At 57.9% G+C, this 15,759-nt stretch overlaps 1 protein-coding gene across 4 annotated transcripts in view; it reads left to right on the top strand.

Moving 5' to 3' along the window:
- Positions 1-15,759, top strand: part of SLC24A4 (solute carrier family 24 member 4) — a 166,166-nt gene that overhangs the window by 102,649 nt on the left and 47,758 nt on the right. For all 4 annotated transcript variants that reach the window (XM_041760291.1, XM_041760290.1, XM_041760289.1 and 1 more), the window contains exons 3-7: positions 6,564-6,640; positions 9,471-9,545; positions 11,831-11,915; positions 12,332-12,435; positions 13,202-13,276. In XM_041760291.1, coding sequence (XP_041616225.1) covers positions 6,564-6,640; positions 9,471-9,545; positions 11,831-11,915; positions 12,332-12,435; positions 13,202-13,276 — 416 coding nt within the window. The remainder of the gene's footprint in view (positions 1-6,563; positions 6,641-9,470; positions 9,546-11,830; positions 11,916-12,331; positions 12,436-13,201; positions 13,277-15,759) is intronic.

Here is a 15,759-nt window from a genome sequence, read left to right as displayed (position 1 = left end):
ATCACCTGGGGAAGGTGTGTACATGGAGAGAGAAGAGGGCTCAAGGAAGGCTCCGAGAACCACAGTATTTGGGGCACCATGGAGCGGGGTCCTCTAGAGGACGCTGGGCAAGTGAGGAGGTGGGGAGTCAAAGGAGCTAATAAGCAGGAACATTGCGTGGAGGTGGGACCATCCTCCAGTGTGGGTGGATCCTGGCGCATTTTGTCAAGTGAAAGAAGCCAGACCACAGGGGGCAGAGGAACCAGGAGGGAGGGCTGCGCGCTGTATGACCCCACTGAGGTGACATTCTGAGAAAGGCTATCTGTAGGGAGGGAAACACCCCAGCGGTTGCAAGGAGCAGGGCTGTGGGGGGGGGGGGTGTCAACAACAGAAAGTCAACACAAGGGAATTTGGGCTGATGGAAGTCTGCCCCTCAGGGTGTGGTGGTAGAGCTCAAGACCCATGGAGTGCACGCCCCAAAGTGAATTCTGTGTGTAACATGGGCCAGTGGGTGCATAGATCATTTATTCATTCATTCATTCATTCATTCATTCATTCATTCATTCATTCATATGTCCATACGTCCATAAATAGTGATCGGTTGTACAAAAGGTTTCAAGTAGATCAAAATAGGTCAAGTGGGACCACTTCCCTGGACCCATGGAGTGACAGACAAGACCTCTGCAGGGGCAGGTCATGCACTACCAGGGCTGGCCTGCAGCATGCCATGTGCAGGCTTCTTTTTAAGAGCATGACTCCTTGCCTGGCCGTTAGAGCCTGTCCGTGGGTGAAGGACATCTCAGTCCCCTGTGCACCTGTCACGGGTAGAATGCTCTGGTGACGAGCCTGGTGTTGACTGGGGTCCTGCCTGGCCTTCCTCTCCTCACCTGGGCCAAACCCTGGTTGTGTGACTGACGGGAAATCTAGCTTCTCAGATCCCCCACTTTCTCATCAAGAAAATGAAGATATGCCTTCTCAGGACTGGTGTGGCAGATGGGAGGGCCTTGGAAGGCTTGTAACGCAGCCTTGGGAACTCGACGTCGGTGCCCAGCTCTCCATGGACTTGCTGCCTGTGCTCCCCGCCCACCCCCCGTCAGTAACCTGCCAGGCTTGGCTCACTCCCCACCATCCCTGCAAGCTGCCCACTGTCTCCCAGTCGTCTGTTTACCCCTGCCCCTGCCCCTTTACGGGTACACTTGCGAGGCTCAGTACATGCGCTTGCCTGGCGCATGGTAATGCTCAAGGGCTTTGTTGACCTGTACGCACTCAGGATCAGGGGATGGGCCGTCTCGACCACCTGCCTCTTTCTGGATATCTCTGGCCCTCTCTGAAAGTCAAGTCACCCTCCAGGATGAGGAGCAGCCGGGCCCACAGGTGCATCGGGATCCCATCTGCCCTTTCCCAGAAGGTCCCACACCGATGAGCACGTACTTGCTGAACAAATTAATACATTCTGAAAACAAGCAGCAGTGTTGGCAAAAGTACAGGGCCTTGGGAGGGCATACTCTAGCCCGGGGTTTCTGAAATATAATGGCATCATCCAGGTACATTCATCAACAAAGAAGGGCAGGTATGCCTGGGGGGCCTCGTTTATAGGGTTAGCTGGGTAGCTGGTGGTGGCGAGGGGGGTCACACACACCTTTGTCCCCAGGGGCCTTACAGTTTCCCCCCTGATGTTCAGAAAGGCACTTGGTGGGAAAGGACACCCTCCCCCAGCTCCTACCGGCCTTGTACACCATGGGGGTGGGAGGGGGGGGGCAGATGCCAACACCTGAGGCATAAGGGTGTCCAGAACCAAAGGTAATGGAGAAGCCAGTTCTGGGCACCAGAGTCCAAAGGAGATAATCCTAACAGGGTGGTGGGCAGAGGCTGCTGGGTTTTTGGCAGCTTCCCCTTCCCGCCTGTTTCTTGGGCCCCCTCGGGCCCCCGCTCCCACCACCCAGAGTCAGGGTGCTGGCATCATCCCTGGTTTCCAGAGCAGGGCTCTACCTGCACACACATCGCTTCCCTTTCCCCACACCCACCCCTGCCAGATTCCTGTAGCTTAAAGACTTAGGCCTCACCTCCAAAGCCATGTGTGCCTGCCCTCTTGATTCCCTCCTGCTCCCTGGTGGAGATTTGAGCAGGTGGGGCTGCTCGGTGCCCAACCCCCTACCCCCCCACAGATATGCAAGCGTCCTGTGCTTGAACATGACTGGGGCGGGGTTGCTGATCCCAGCAAGTCCAAGAGGAGGGTTTTCTCAGGAAGTGGGATTCAGCAGCACTGGCACCCTGATCCAGGTGTGGGGGCCCTGATCCCCTGCTCTTCCCCACTCAGTTGGTTCGGTCCTTCCTCTTGCTTTTTCACAAACCCAGGCCTCTCATCCTGTGGAACCATGGAGACAGACTTGGGTCGGGGCAGAGCCTGTAAGTTACCCACCCTGGGTGACAGGTGCCTACTGGGTGGAGCTGCTCATGGTGTGACCCTCACGGCAGCCTGGTGGGCAGGTGCGGTGGTGAGACCCCCACTGCGCAGTGAGGGAGTGGCCCTGAGCAGTCAGCAACTTGCTGAGGCCGAACAAGCAATAACTGAAGGGCAGAAACCCTTCCTGAGACCTGCTGTCCACTTCCAGAGCCCGTGCACCCAGCGGCTGCTGGAGACAGAGCTGGGATAGACAGAGTTCCTGCCTCGCAGGCTCCATGGCCCGTCTGCACCCCAGAGGCCTATTTCTGGAGGATTTGAGTCCTAAACCGGGGAGCAGACTGGTCCCAGCCACCAGTTGCTGACCGGGGAGGGCAGACTGACCGTCCACCTGCTTGCAGCCTCATGCAGGTTCCCCCGCCACATGTGTCCTGGGTGATCCCCAAGAACAGGGAAAGACAGACTCAGCCAGGGCCCTGCAAGTATGGGTAGCTGCATCAGGACTGCAATTCAGGTGTCCCCTCCCACTTCACTTGAGATTTCCCTCCGTGCTAGATGCAGCCCCCAACCCCAGGTAAGGAACTCGGGGTCCCCCCAGGAGTCCTGGCTCATATGGCTGGGGCCCCCACACCGGTCACTCTCCCCTCCGAGCATCAGCTGGGAACAGGGAGGGACACTGACGGCTGTGGGGCCTTTATCATGGAGTCAGAACATGTCCAGAGGACCTGGAGGGTCCGGACAGCTGTGTATCACGAGTGGCTGGAGGCTCTGCTGGTCATTGTGTCTGCACACCACAGTTCAGGCAGGGACGGCACGGCCTTCCCTCAGCCACCGGCCAGCTTGCATGTGGGCGGCGGAGCAAGCCAGGCCCTGTTCCTACCATGGACACAGCCGCTTGTAACCCGTGTGTCCCCTGTGCTGGAGCCCAGACACGGCGTCCACGCAGCAGAAAGACACATTGCTTTATTCTAGTTTTTGAAGAATTCCTGGGATTGAATAAATCAGCAGCTCTCAGCACACTAACTCAGAGAATCAGGAACTGTCTCGAATTTTCACAGCAGAAACGTTTACTGATCCCGTGCTGACACAGCCCAGGCCATGACGTTTCTCCTGGAAAGAGATGCTCCCAGCCACAGGAATGCCAAGCCCCTTCCTCTGATAACCATCCCCGAGCTGACAGGCTGGGGAAGCAGACCTCCCCCTTGACATGACAGCAGCAGTTCTGTTCAAGAATTTTGATTATGAGGGGAAAAATGAGTGAAAGAATCTGTATTTCATTAAAGGCTGCAGGTTTTAGAGTGGGACCATTTTCTGGGTGTCTGGGGAGCCAGTGTTTTCCATGTCTTGTGGGAGACTGAGAAAAGATTTTCACAGAAGAGAGAAATCAAGACTTTCAGGGCCTAAGACCAAATTGCATTTACAGAGATTTTTGTTGTGAAAGTTCTGTGCAGGGATCCCGGGGGGCTCAGCGGTTTGGCGCCTGCCTTTGGCCCAGGGCACGATCCTAGAGACCCGGGATTGAGTCCCACGTCGGGGTCCCGGTGCATGGAGCCTGCTTCTCCCTCTGCCTATGTCTCTGCCTCTCTCTCTCTCTCTCTCTCTGACTATCATAAATAAATAAAAATTGAAAAAAAAAAGAAAGTTCTGTGCAGCTTTACGGAGCACGTGGCACGAAGCTGGCATCCTTCGGGGTTTAAGTGGGTACTGAGGGGACTGAGAGCATTCCGATGGGACGGGAAGGTGTGAGTGGGCATTTGTATCAGTATTTTACCATCTTTTGATTCAGTCAACTGCTAAAGTGTTCTGGGAACCCGCTTTGTGCCAGGCCTGGCTCAGGTACAGAGAACATGATTCAGGACAAGGGGCATCCCCGCCTTCTGGAAGCTTCCAGCCCCGCTGGGGAAGATGTGGGGCTGCAGGAGTGTCCAGCCCAGGACCTGCACACATGATATTCACCAGCTGCTCACCCACTGGCCATCGGTCCCCTTGGATGGGGCAGTAGGGCGGAGGAGTTACTCCTTCGTCACCTGGGACCCTTCTGAGCCCCAAGAGGCACGTTAGTTGCTCAGATCCCTTGGGAGGGTCAAGGCAGTGCCCTGAAGGCTGGATATCTGATTCCCTGATGCAGTAAGTTCTGTGGGTCACGGGCTGCCCACCACCCAGGATGATGAGAGCCCATGACAAGAAGAGGGACCCACTGCAGTGGGGGTTGTGGCACGGTGACTCGGTGACCCCAGATGGCAGTGTGTGGTAGACGCATACCTGAATCTGATGGGGTCTGAGGGCCAGGGGCCAAGGGCACAGGGACCGCTGCTCTCAGCCCTCGTTCCCTCCCCTGCTGTGCCTCAGCTGAGGGTCCCGCTGCAGGACTCCCAGAGCCTCAGCCGCGGCAATTGTGGCCCGTGGTAGGGGGATGTGGGGTACACAGCTGGTAACGCCAGAAGTCTCCTCCTCGTGCCTGCACTGCCATCCCCAGCCCGGTGTCGCTGGACCTCCCTGGGGTCTTGGCTTCCCCGTGTGGAGGGACAGATCTACTGTGGGAGAGGTGGGGAGGAGGGGCAGGGGGCCTTGCACCACTGGGGGGTGGGCCAGGCTCAGACAGGACCCCCGTGGGAAAGGACGCTTCTGGGCTCTGGCCTGGATGCAGCCCTGTGCCAGGATCCTGAGGGGCACCTCTGACATTCCCGTGGGCCCCATGTGTGTAGAACGTATTGTTAGAAGCAGCCTCCCTGCTTTACCAGAGGTGCGACCAAGGGCTCAAGGGCTGTCCCTGCAGACATCCAAGGCAGGATCTGAACCTGGCCGGGACCACAGCGAGCTCCCAGCCTCAGCCCCTGGGAGGGACGGCATTTCCCCACTGCACCGTGGTGGGGGAAGCCACTTGGGACCCGTGTGGGAATGCTATCAGTGTCCTCCGAGACCATGAGGAGCATCCCCTGACTTCTCTCCTTGGCCTTTCTAAACTTCTCTCTACTTTCTTTTCCCAGTAGCCTCTTTTTTGAGCTGTGACTCGCAGACCATGCACGGTCTGCACGGTCAACGAACTGCACGGTTTACCTGTGCAGTTTAAGATACCCAGCTGATGGGATCCCTGGGTGGCTCAGCGGTTTAGCGCCTGCCTTTGGCCCAGGGCACGATCCTGGAGTCCTGGGATCGAGTCCCACGTCAGGCTCCCTGCATGGAGCCTGCTTCTCCCTCCTCCTGTGTCTCTGCCTCTCCCTCTCTTTCTCTCTATGTCTATCATAAATAAATGAATACATCTTAGGAAAAAAAAAAAAGGATACCTAACTGATGGCCTACAGCATGTCCACCCTGTGCAGACATCACCACGGTTGTAGAACCATTTCATTTACCCCCAAAGAAACCGTGCTGCACCCTCCCACATCACCCCCAGGCCACCAGGCCTCTGGGCCACCAGGCCTCCAGCCCTGGGCAGCCGCTTGCCTGCCTCTGTCCTGCGTGATTCGCCCATTAGGGACTTTTATATTAATGGGTCCTTACAACGTGCAGCCCTGCAGAGGTCCTCTCAGCGCCGTGTTTTCGGGGTTGGTCCACGCCGTAGCACATGTCAGTGCTTTGCTTGCTTTTTATTGCCAAATGTTCCTGTGTATGGAAAGACCATGTTTTACTGATCCATTCACTAGCTTTAGGTGTGTGGGTTGTTTCTATGTTCAGCCTCTGTGTGTCGTCCCGCTATGAACATTCTCACATGCGAGGTCTGAGTGGTCGTGTTCTCGTTTCTCTTGGGATCTCTATGTCATGTTAGTGACCGCATGTTTAACCTTTTGGGGAACTGCCAGACTGTGTCCCCCGGGTTGGGGGGTACCCAGCCAGGGAGGAGGGCTCCCACCTGTCCGTGTCCTTGCTGGTAACGCTGGTGAGCATCTGTCACTGCTGTCCTAATGGGTAGGAAGTGTTTCATGCTTAAAAAACACTGCAAGGGACGCGTGAAACTGGGCCATCCTAGTTTCTGAGGATGTCGGTGGCTAATCCAGCGTTCGGCAGCGTTTTCTGAAGAGTGCAGGTGAGCTGAGCACAAAGGCACTGCAGCTGGCCAGCCCCCTGCCAGGGTTGCCCACAGCCGGCAGGCTCCCTGGTCCCATGGGGAGCTGTCACGCTGCATGCAAGGCCCGCAGGAGGCCTGCTGACCACTAACACCCTGCCGTGTCTTCTTGTCTTCCAGCGATTCATGAGTTCCCCACAGACCTGTTCTCCAACAAGGAGCGACAGCATGGAGCTGTCCTGCTGCATATCCTCGGTGTAAGTGGGCCTGGTGGGTGGGGTGACCCCAAGCTGCCGGCTGGAGCCGCAGCATGACAAAGCTGTGCCATCTTTGTAGGGGAGGATCTAGGAGGGCCAGTACAGGGCCCATTTTAACCACAAAAGGCCCCCAAAAACCCAGAATCCTAGGTGTTGGAGGACGTGCTCAGTGTTGCATGGCTAATCACTTCAGAGCCGAGACAAGATCTCAGATCTCCTTGTGCCTCATTTTCTGCTTTTGTGAAGCAGACGGCATCTTCCCTGAGTGTGAACACGTGAGAGCATGAACAAAGCACGCCAGGTGTTGCACAGTCCGAGAGAAGGGCTCTGTGCACACTCACTGTTGTGATTCCCATGATGCCGTCACTGCCACGTCTCAGCACCATAACATGCCTCTACCTTAACCATGGTGCGCTGCTTCTTGGGCTTCCCCGTGTCCCTGGGTGAGCCTTGATGGTGGAAGTGGGTCCAGATAACGATTCAAAAAGGAGTCGCAGGTCCAAACCTGAATTATGGGTAGAAGTCCTCACCAGCAAACTGAGCCTGAAGCCACTGCCTGGTCTTTACCAATAAAGCTGTATGGGAACGCGGCCATTCCCAGCGTCTCTGCGTCATCATGCTTCCATCAGAGTAGACGTAACACAGGTCATGTGATCCACAAACCCAGTACCATGTCCCATCTGTCCCTGGGCGGAAGATATTCTCCAGCCCTGTGGTGTCGTGTGCAGAGGCGGAAGTGCTCACGATTTGCTTGTCTACTGGGGACACAGCGAATCGCCCTCTGATCAGGGTCTCCAACAGCCTGGCCCCTCCGGCCCCTCGAGAGCCCTGCTGGGGTTAGTCTCTGCAAGAGAGAATCAGAAAGCCAAAGCTGGGCCCGTGGCAGAGGTGGTAGCCTCTTGAGGATGAGCAATGAGTGAGGTTGCCACAAACGTGATAAACCACTGACGAAGTGAAGATGATGGGCCAACCCCGGATGACAGGCCCATGCATCCCAGCGGAGGGGCTGGTCTTCCTGGCATTGCTGGCTTTCCCTTGCACTCCTCTTTCAGTAAGAGGCCATGGGTGTGGCGGGTTAGGACCCCCCTTCTGCTGCTCAGAGTTGTGGCGTCACTAAGATGAGACCTCGTGTCCGGAACCTGAGAGTCCCTCGGGAGTTGTGCAGGGACTGTAGCCAACCTATGGCCACAGGGGCCCATCTAGCCCACCTCCCCAGGCTTATAAGTAAAGTCTTATTGGCACTCAGCCACGCACTACAATCCCTCGTCCAGCAGCAGAGCCCTCACAATAGGGCCTGTGTGACCGACTGGTCGACACTGAAATATGTACTTTCCGATCATTCAGAACAGCTTTACTGACCCTCCCCCCCTTTTTAAAATTTATTTATCCATGAGAGACACACAGAGAGAGGCAGAGACACAGGTAGAGGGAGAAGCAGGCTCCCTGCAGGGACCCCGATGTGGGACTCGATCCTAGGACCCCGGGGTCACACCTTTAGCACCCCTGACCCTGTTCTTTAAGAGCAAGCCAAGGCCTGGGCCTGGCAGCAAGTTCCTATGTGCAGCCCTGGGAGGCCCGTGATCCCTGGTGTTGGTCCCACCCCCAAGACAGTGAGTTGGACCCAGGGCCCATGGGGACTGCAGTGCCCCCCACTGCCTCAGAGGCCGTGGCCACAGCTGGTGCAGCTCCCAGGTGATGTGGTCACCACTAATTCATGTGCCCTTCCCACCACCTCACAGTTGTTTTTCCTGAAGCAGCCCAGCCTTGCCCATTCTTGTGAGCAGTGTCCATGTCACCTTGTCTTCGAAGATAGGAATGCTTCCCCTGGCGTTTAGCACAAAGTTCCCCTTGCCTCCTGTCCACGGGGCCTGGTCCCTGCAACCTCACCTCCTCTGTTTTCCACTTCCGTCCCACTCTGCTCCAAACTGCCTTGTCGACCATGTTCTTCTCACGTACATCAAGCATATGCCTACCTCAGGACCTTTGCACTTGCCTTTTCCCAACAGTTATACTTTATTTTTGCGTATTTGTCCCACTAAGATCAGGTACGGGAGGCAGAGGCATTTCCTGGCAAGGTAGCCATGTATCCATGATGCCTAGGATGGCTCCTGGCCCGTCAGATGAGCTCAGGGAAGCAATGTTGGATGCACAGGACACAATGGGGTCTGTCTGTAAAACCGTTTGAAAACTAGCAATCTGCTCTTACTGGGTCACCAAGCAGATGAAGAGCCTGAGACCTGGATGCGTAACGTATCCCAAGTCCTGTGGCAAACAAATCCCCGAGTCCCACTGGAGTCTGGGTTTGTTTCCGGAGCCCCCGCGAGGGCGGCCGCTATACCCTGACCTCTGCCAACATGGTGGCAGCCTGGGACCTGTGGGCCCTCCTAGCGGCCATTGGCTCCAGGCAGGGTGGCCTTCGGTAGGAAGGAAATGCGCCCCCAGTGAAGGTGAGGGGGTAAGGCCGGGCTCGTTACTTCAGGCCTGTGGTGCTGATTCCACACGCTCCCCCTCGGCCCTGAGGGCCACCGTTGCCCCTGGAGAGCACCCTCTGGGGCCGGAAGACCGCTGCTGCTTAGAGATGCAAGGAAGGAACCCGAGACCCTGCGGCCTGAGTTCTCTTCCCCCTGTGCTGCCGGCACGTCCTGTCCCCCCCCCCCCGCCCCCCGGGACTCAGTTTCCCCATCTGCTAGTATGGACGCTGAGGGAGCATGTCTCTGTGGCGCTAGAACCTTCCTCAGCGTGTCTCTGTCCGTGAGGCCCCAGGTGTGGGGCATGACGGCCGCCTAGCAGCAGGTGCCTTTGCTCACAATCTTCCCCGTTTCCTCTGCAGGCTCTGTACATGTTCTACGCCTTGGCCATAGTGTGCGATGACTTTTTTGTGCCGTCTCTAGAGAAGATCTGTGAGGTACGCAGAGCAGGCTGGGCAGGGCGGGCGCCAGGGCGATCAGGCGATCAGGACAAGGGCACGGTGGTGCCAGGCCGGGCGGCGAGACCGCAGGGAAGCCTGGAACCCCCCCCACCCAGTAGAGCTGCAGCCCCCCCCCCCCGCCGCCGTGTGGCAAAGGAAAGGCCCCACTCATAGTGACCCGGGCCCTCTGGCATAGCAGGCTGTCCCCGTGAAGCCACACCCGTGCAGACGCAGCAGCAGTCCATGCAGGGGGATGTGTGCTGGGGGAGGATGCCCGTGCCGAGTGAGCACTGCTCTTTGCTCGACATCCGCAGGCTGACGTGTTTTCCTTTGAATTGTCCTGTGAGCGCTGGACTCTGCTGTGTCCTCACATCCGAGGCTCTGGGGCTGGTGCTGGCCAGCTTGGTGGGGACAGCGTGTCACTCTTGGTCTCGGGGCTGTGGGCGAGAGCCCACGTACGTTAGAGATGACTTAAAAGCAAAATCTTAAAAAAAAACAAACAACCCTCCCCTCCTTGCTCTGCCTCACTCTCGGCTTCGGGCTGAGGAAGGAAAACTGTGCCTACTGCGTGCAGGCAGCTCTGTCCCTGTGACGTCTCCATGCTGCCCCAGGCTGTGTTGCAGTGACACCTGCAGCGGCTTCTGAGGACAGGTGCTTCCCTGTTGCTGAGCCCAGAACCGGGACTTTCTGACCTGGGCTTCTGAAGAGCAAGTACATGGCACGGAGGGTGTGTGGAGGCCTCCCTGCCGCTGCCCCTTGCTCACCCGTCCACCCCCACCCTGACCAGGCTGTGGGTCAGGGAACATGTTAAGCCAGAGAAGGAGCGTGAGGAGAGGATCAGGAAATGGCCTCTCGGGATGTTGGGGCAGGAGGCGCCCCCTCAGGGCCCTGGAGCAGCATTCTGAGGGTGAGCAGAGGCGGCCCCCGGGAAAATCACAGTCCGCTGGACCTTACGGGTCATGCCCTGGGGTCATGCGCTGACATGAGAACCTGGGGGGACCACAGCCAAGGGGTTGGGCACCCTGCCCTTCTGGGGGTGACTCAGGCCTGTGGAAGATGGGTGACCAGTGGCACAGGACAACCCCCAGTGAATGTGCCCTATAGGTCACCTGTGTCCGTGAGGACACAGAGGTGGGCGAGGGGGATGGTCCTGTAGCACTAAAGGCAAATCCAGTATGAGGGAATCCATAAAAGCCATTAAAGGACTGAAGGGCCAAGAAGAGGGACAGAATGTCTGCTGGGGAGAAGCCTAGGAGGGCTTCATGGAGAAGGTGGTATTTGGTCCAAACTTCTGAAGTGGAAAGGATTTCTCCACACAAGGAGGGCAAGGAAGGGCATTCCAGGAGGAAGGAATGGCCCCGGCAAGGGCAGGACAGGACACAGCTGGATGTGTTCTGCTGGAAGGTGATGGAGATGCTTCGATGGTGCGGCATCTCCTGTAAGGTGAGGTGGGGGTCAGTGCTTGACAGAAGCCTGGAGCTCCAACCCCTTGGAGGGACCCCTCAAAGCAGAGTCAGCAGGGAGGCTGTGCTCACCCCAGGCTGCCTGGGGCCCAGGGAGGCCGAGCCCTGTCCAGAGGCCTTTGCGTTTCACGGGGTGGGCATGTGCAGGCTGCCACTCGGGGAGACCCAGAATGTCCGTGGTTCCTCCAGCATCCAAGGCTCCCAGCGCTACGTTCGTGATGCAAGGACAGGCCTCTGCGGCCGGAGCATGGCCTTGCCGAGCATCCCTCATGCTGCCTCATGCCCAGGGACTGGGCATCTGGGTCCTTGTCTCCGTGAGCCTCCAGCCCTCAGGCCTCCGTGCACAAGGCCTTCCAGAACACAAGAGCCACCCTGTGTGGGGGGACGTCCTGCTGCCCGTTTGTCTGGGAGTGTACATGGCACCCACGGTCCACGTGGACAGTGGTGGCGGCCCCCACCCAGCACTGCTGTGGACCAGACTCCGAGGCCAACTGTCCAGGGTGAAAAGGACCAGCCATGTACCCATCATCCCATGGGGAGGCATCCCATGGGGATGGTCCTCAGACTTGTGTTGGGGTCACTGGGGGCCAAGCTCTCACACTTGTCCCAGGGGGAACAGCCGGCTCCCCTCCTAGAAAGGTGACCTCAGGGGCATGGAGGCTGAGTAGAGGGGACTGGGGTGGGGGAGGCGGACAGGGGACTCGGGCTGAACGGCCCATGGAGTGGCCAGAGGCCCGTGCTTGGCACGGGGTGGGGGGACACTGGCTACCGGGTGTCCCCCCGTCACAGCCTGAGTGCCTGAGGTCCCTTCTGTTCCAGAAACTCCATCTGAGTGAAGATGTGGCCGGAGCCACCTTCATGGCTGCAGGAAGCTCGACACCTGAGCTCTTCGCCTCTGTTATTGGTAAGAAATCCCACCTGCTGGGGCCGCAGAGGTCCAGGGAGAGCCCAGGTTTGCCACCCCGACCACGAGGGCATGGGTCAGTCCCCAAGTTCTCACAGGTAAAGGGAGAGAATTGAATCCATGGTTCCCTGCCGCATGTGGTGCACCCAAGAGCGGGTGGCACACGGTGATAAGTGATAAAAACATTCTCAAGTGGGATTGCAACGACCACGCACAAAGCTGTGGCTGTGCCGAAACCCTGGATTATGTCGTTGATGAGGGCGAGTTTCATGGCAGGTGGAGCACCACTCAATGAAGCGTTAGGAAACGGGAGGCGTGGAGCAGCTGGTCCCCGCAGGCATGGAAATGTAGGCCTCACAGCAGCCCAGGTCTGAGGCAGAGCAGGCACAGGACGATTCCTGCCTTTCCTGTTGCAGGTGTGTTCATCACCCATGGAGACGTCGGGGTCGGGACCATTGTGGGCTCTGCTGTGTTCAACATCCTGTGTATAATCGGCGTGTGTGGATTATTCGCGGGCCAGGTCAGCAGCTTTCCTCCCCTCATGGGGGGATGTGGGGGTCAGCAGTGGGGGGACCCGGGGCCTCCCTTACCTGCACCCCTAACTGACCGAGGCTCCCTCTGTGAACCACGTGGCTACGAGCGTGTCTGGGGCTGCTCCTGTGTCCAGCGTCGGGGGTCCGAGGGCAGGGCTGGTGTCTGCTCTCTGTCTGAGGGTGGGCTTCTGCTCAGCAGCAGTAAGTACTGGGGAGGTACCTCCTTGAACCCTGACCCCGAGCTAGATCCTGGACACATGTGAGGCCTGCATTTGGTCTGCTTAGCAAGGAGCATGGAGCTGCCTATGGCTGACACCCCAGCATCTTCCAGGTCCTCAGGGCCACGGGGGCATTAGTCTCGATCCCTGAGAAGTCAGGCATATGGGCAGCCCCTACATGGCCAAGGGGGGTAGAGGTGGGCCGCTTGCCTGCCACCAGAAGGTTCCCGCATCAGAGGGGGAAGCAGGTGCCTATGGCCTTGACCCTGGGTTTCTGCTAGAGACATGAGATGCTGTGACCACGGAGGAGCAGGGGCAGCTCTGTGTCACCTGCAGATGTCCCTGCGTCCCCAAATACAGCGAAGATCACAGGGTGGCCTTGAGCAGCCCCGGGGGGTTTGTTCCTGGTGCAGTTAGGAGGAGCTCCATGGACACGTCCCTGCTCCCATAGGGGCCGGGGGCGGTGAGAAGGCCACCCCATACCGGCACCTCTGTGTCCCCAGCCAGCAGCAGCTGACAGCCCTTCATTCGGCAGGTGGTCCGTCTGACATGGTGGGCCGTGTGCCGGGACTCCGTGTACTACACTCTCTCTGTCATCGTGCTCATTGCTGTGAGTTACCCCCCGACCTGGGTGTGGGCACGGACCCCCGCCCATCCCCGTCCCCAGCACTGTGACCAGAGAACCCACAGCACCCCGACCACGGGGTGTGCAGACTGCACCATGCAGTCACGTTGACCAGTCCCCTCACCACCGTGTCTCCTTGTGCTAACACCCCGGTTATGGAGCAAATCCAGGGACCCCCGCAAATGCAGAAGGCAAAGCATGTGTCATGTGGTCCACACGGTCATGTGCAAGCACTTTGTCGGGCACCCTCAGGGTTTCACTTAAAGCTCTTTTCCCGAGGATCACAGTTTCTTGATTTACAGCTAAGTGCAGAGCAGGAAAGAGAAGCTGACATGGTGTCCAAGTGGGCAGCCGGGGGACAGGGTGAGAGTCAGAAGGGCTGGGTCTGTTAGTGGGGGAGGTGAGGGAGCTTATCCCCATCCCCCTCATGGCCGTGACATGGAAGCACCTGACCAGGCTACTGCTGAGCTGAGTGCCGTGCCATCCCTGGGGGGCATTCAGTCCAAGAGGTGGCATGAGGAAGGCCTCACCGGGCAGGTGCACAAGGTGTGCCCAGATTTCTGGGATGTGCCCCAGAGGGCCCGTTCTCAGACTGGCAAGACCTAGAGCCAGCCATATAGGACAGTCCCATCCCTTGTATCCCATCTATTGCTGTATAACAAGTATCCCCCAGAGGCTTAGAATAGCGAGCCTTTGTCACTCTTGTTTGCGGATCAGAACCTTGGGGGTGGCTTACTTGGGCCTCTGCTTCAGGGTCTCTCATGCACGTTGGCCGGGCTCCTAGGCCCCCTTGGGTGAGGACCCCCTTTTGGGGTCCCTCGTGTGGCTGCCGATGGGCCTCTGCCGATGGGCCTCTGACCCTTCCTGGCTGGCTGCCCAGCCATGCCGCACACACCACACCAACCGGCTTCCCTGAGAGCGAGGGTGAGGAGGTACCAGCATGGAAGCCACAGTCTGTAGTCTGTGACCTCATCTCAGAGGTGATGACCCATCACTTTTGCCATCTTCTGTGTGTTAGGATCCAGTCCCTAGGTCTGGGGGCAGTGGTGTGATGTCAGACCGGGACTATGGGAGACCACTGGGGCCCCGGCCTACCTCAACCCCAAAAATGAAAGTTACATATGAGATAAGTTACCTGTACAGTTTCCAAAATTAAAAAATCAACATGGTGCCCAAACTACCAAAGACCAAGACAATTTATGTAAGAGGACACACCTTTCAGCGTGTAAGTGTTTTGCACAAAGATGCTACAACACCAGCTGGTGTCGTGTGTCGCCCCCTGTATAGAAGATCTCTGAGCCCTAAAACTACTCACACACTGAGGCCAGATGCTGTGGGCACCTTGGGCCCCATGAATGGGGCCGACGTTGATGACGTGATTTTCCAGAGTTAGGAAACCCTCCTGATAAAATCCCAGGCAGAGCCACGTACAGTTGTCCTTCGATTCCCATGAGAGCTGCCTCTCCAGGAAATTAAATATGTACTAAAACCACATAAAAGTACTTTGATTTGTAAAATGGGGTCAAGTTCTGGGCCCAGGCCTTCCCTCCCCTCCCTGCCCCACTTGCCTGAATGTTTAACAAGACATGTAAATAAGACGTGTGTCCAATGTGGACAAACTCTCCTGATACAAGGAGCTCACGTGCGCCAGGGGTCAGTGCCTGGCCTTGGCTGCCTCTCAATGCTGGCAGCCCTCCACTGGGTGATAAAAACTAAAATATCCCCTGTAGATGTCCTCAAGTTCCCTGGGGCCGGGGATGGGGGGCAGGCACTAGGTGCCGCTCTATTGTGGGCACCTTCCTCAGGCCTGGAGTCTGGGGAGCCTCACAGCCGTGCCTGGCCAGGATGGCCCCCCGCAGCAGCTCCTGTGCGCTGCTCACTGTGGTGGCCAGCAGACAGGCACAGGAGGGCCCCTTAGTCTCCAGCATAGTGGGGGGATACAGCCCTTCCATCTTTCCGCATGCACAGGGCCTGGCTGGGGTGGCCCCAGGATTCCCCCCTGGGTCCACAGGGGCATCAGTCGAGGATGGCGTCTGTGCCAGGGATGTGAGGTGTGGTTGTGGGACCAAGTTGGGGCCCCCTGCAGAAACCCTGGTGTCCCCACATCAGCCCTGGCCTCCCTTCAGATGCTGCAAGTGGGTCCTTTGCCCTTGAGAATCTCCTAAGGGGCTACCTTCTATTTTATCATTCTTCTCCCTCCCTTATGCACAGGGACCACAGGTGGGTAGGTAGGCAGGTGCGTAGGGACACAGGCAGATGGGCAGCTTTTCAGTTGCTGAGAGTGTTGATTTCAGCAAGTCTGTTCCCTGACTCACGGCAGGGGAGCCCTGCCCAGCTGGCCCCACACACTACATGGGCCACAGTGAGGGCTGGGTCCTTGGGAGGCGCGCACAGAGCTGGAGCCACGGCTGTAGCACCTGCAGGGATGGGTTCCGACGAACCTGCAGCCAAGGAACCCGGACCTGGAC

Source organism: Vulpes lagopus, chromosome 6 (genome assembly GCF_018345385.1).
Source record: "Vulpes lagopus strain Blue_001 chromosome 6, ASM1834538v1, whole genome shotgun sequence".
Classification (NCBI taxonomy): domain Eukaryota; kingdom Metazoa; phylum Chordata; class Mammalia; order Carnivora; family Canidae; genus Vulpes; species Vulpes lagopus.
The sequence above is the reverse complement of the archived record's forward strand: the minus strand, read 5'-3'. Positions and strand labels throughout refer to the sequence as shown.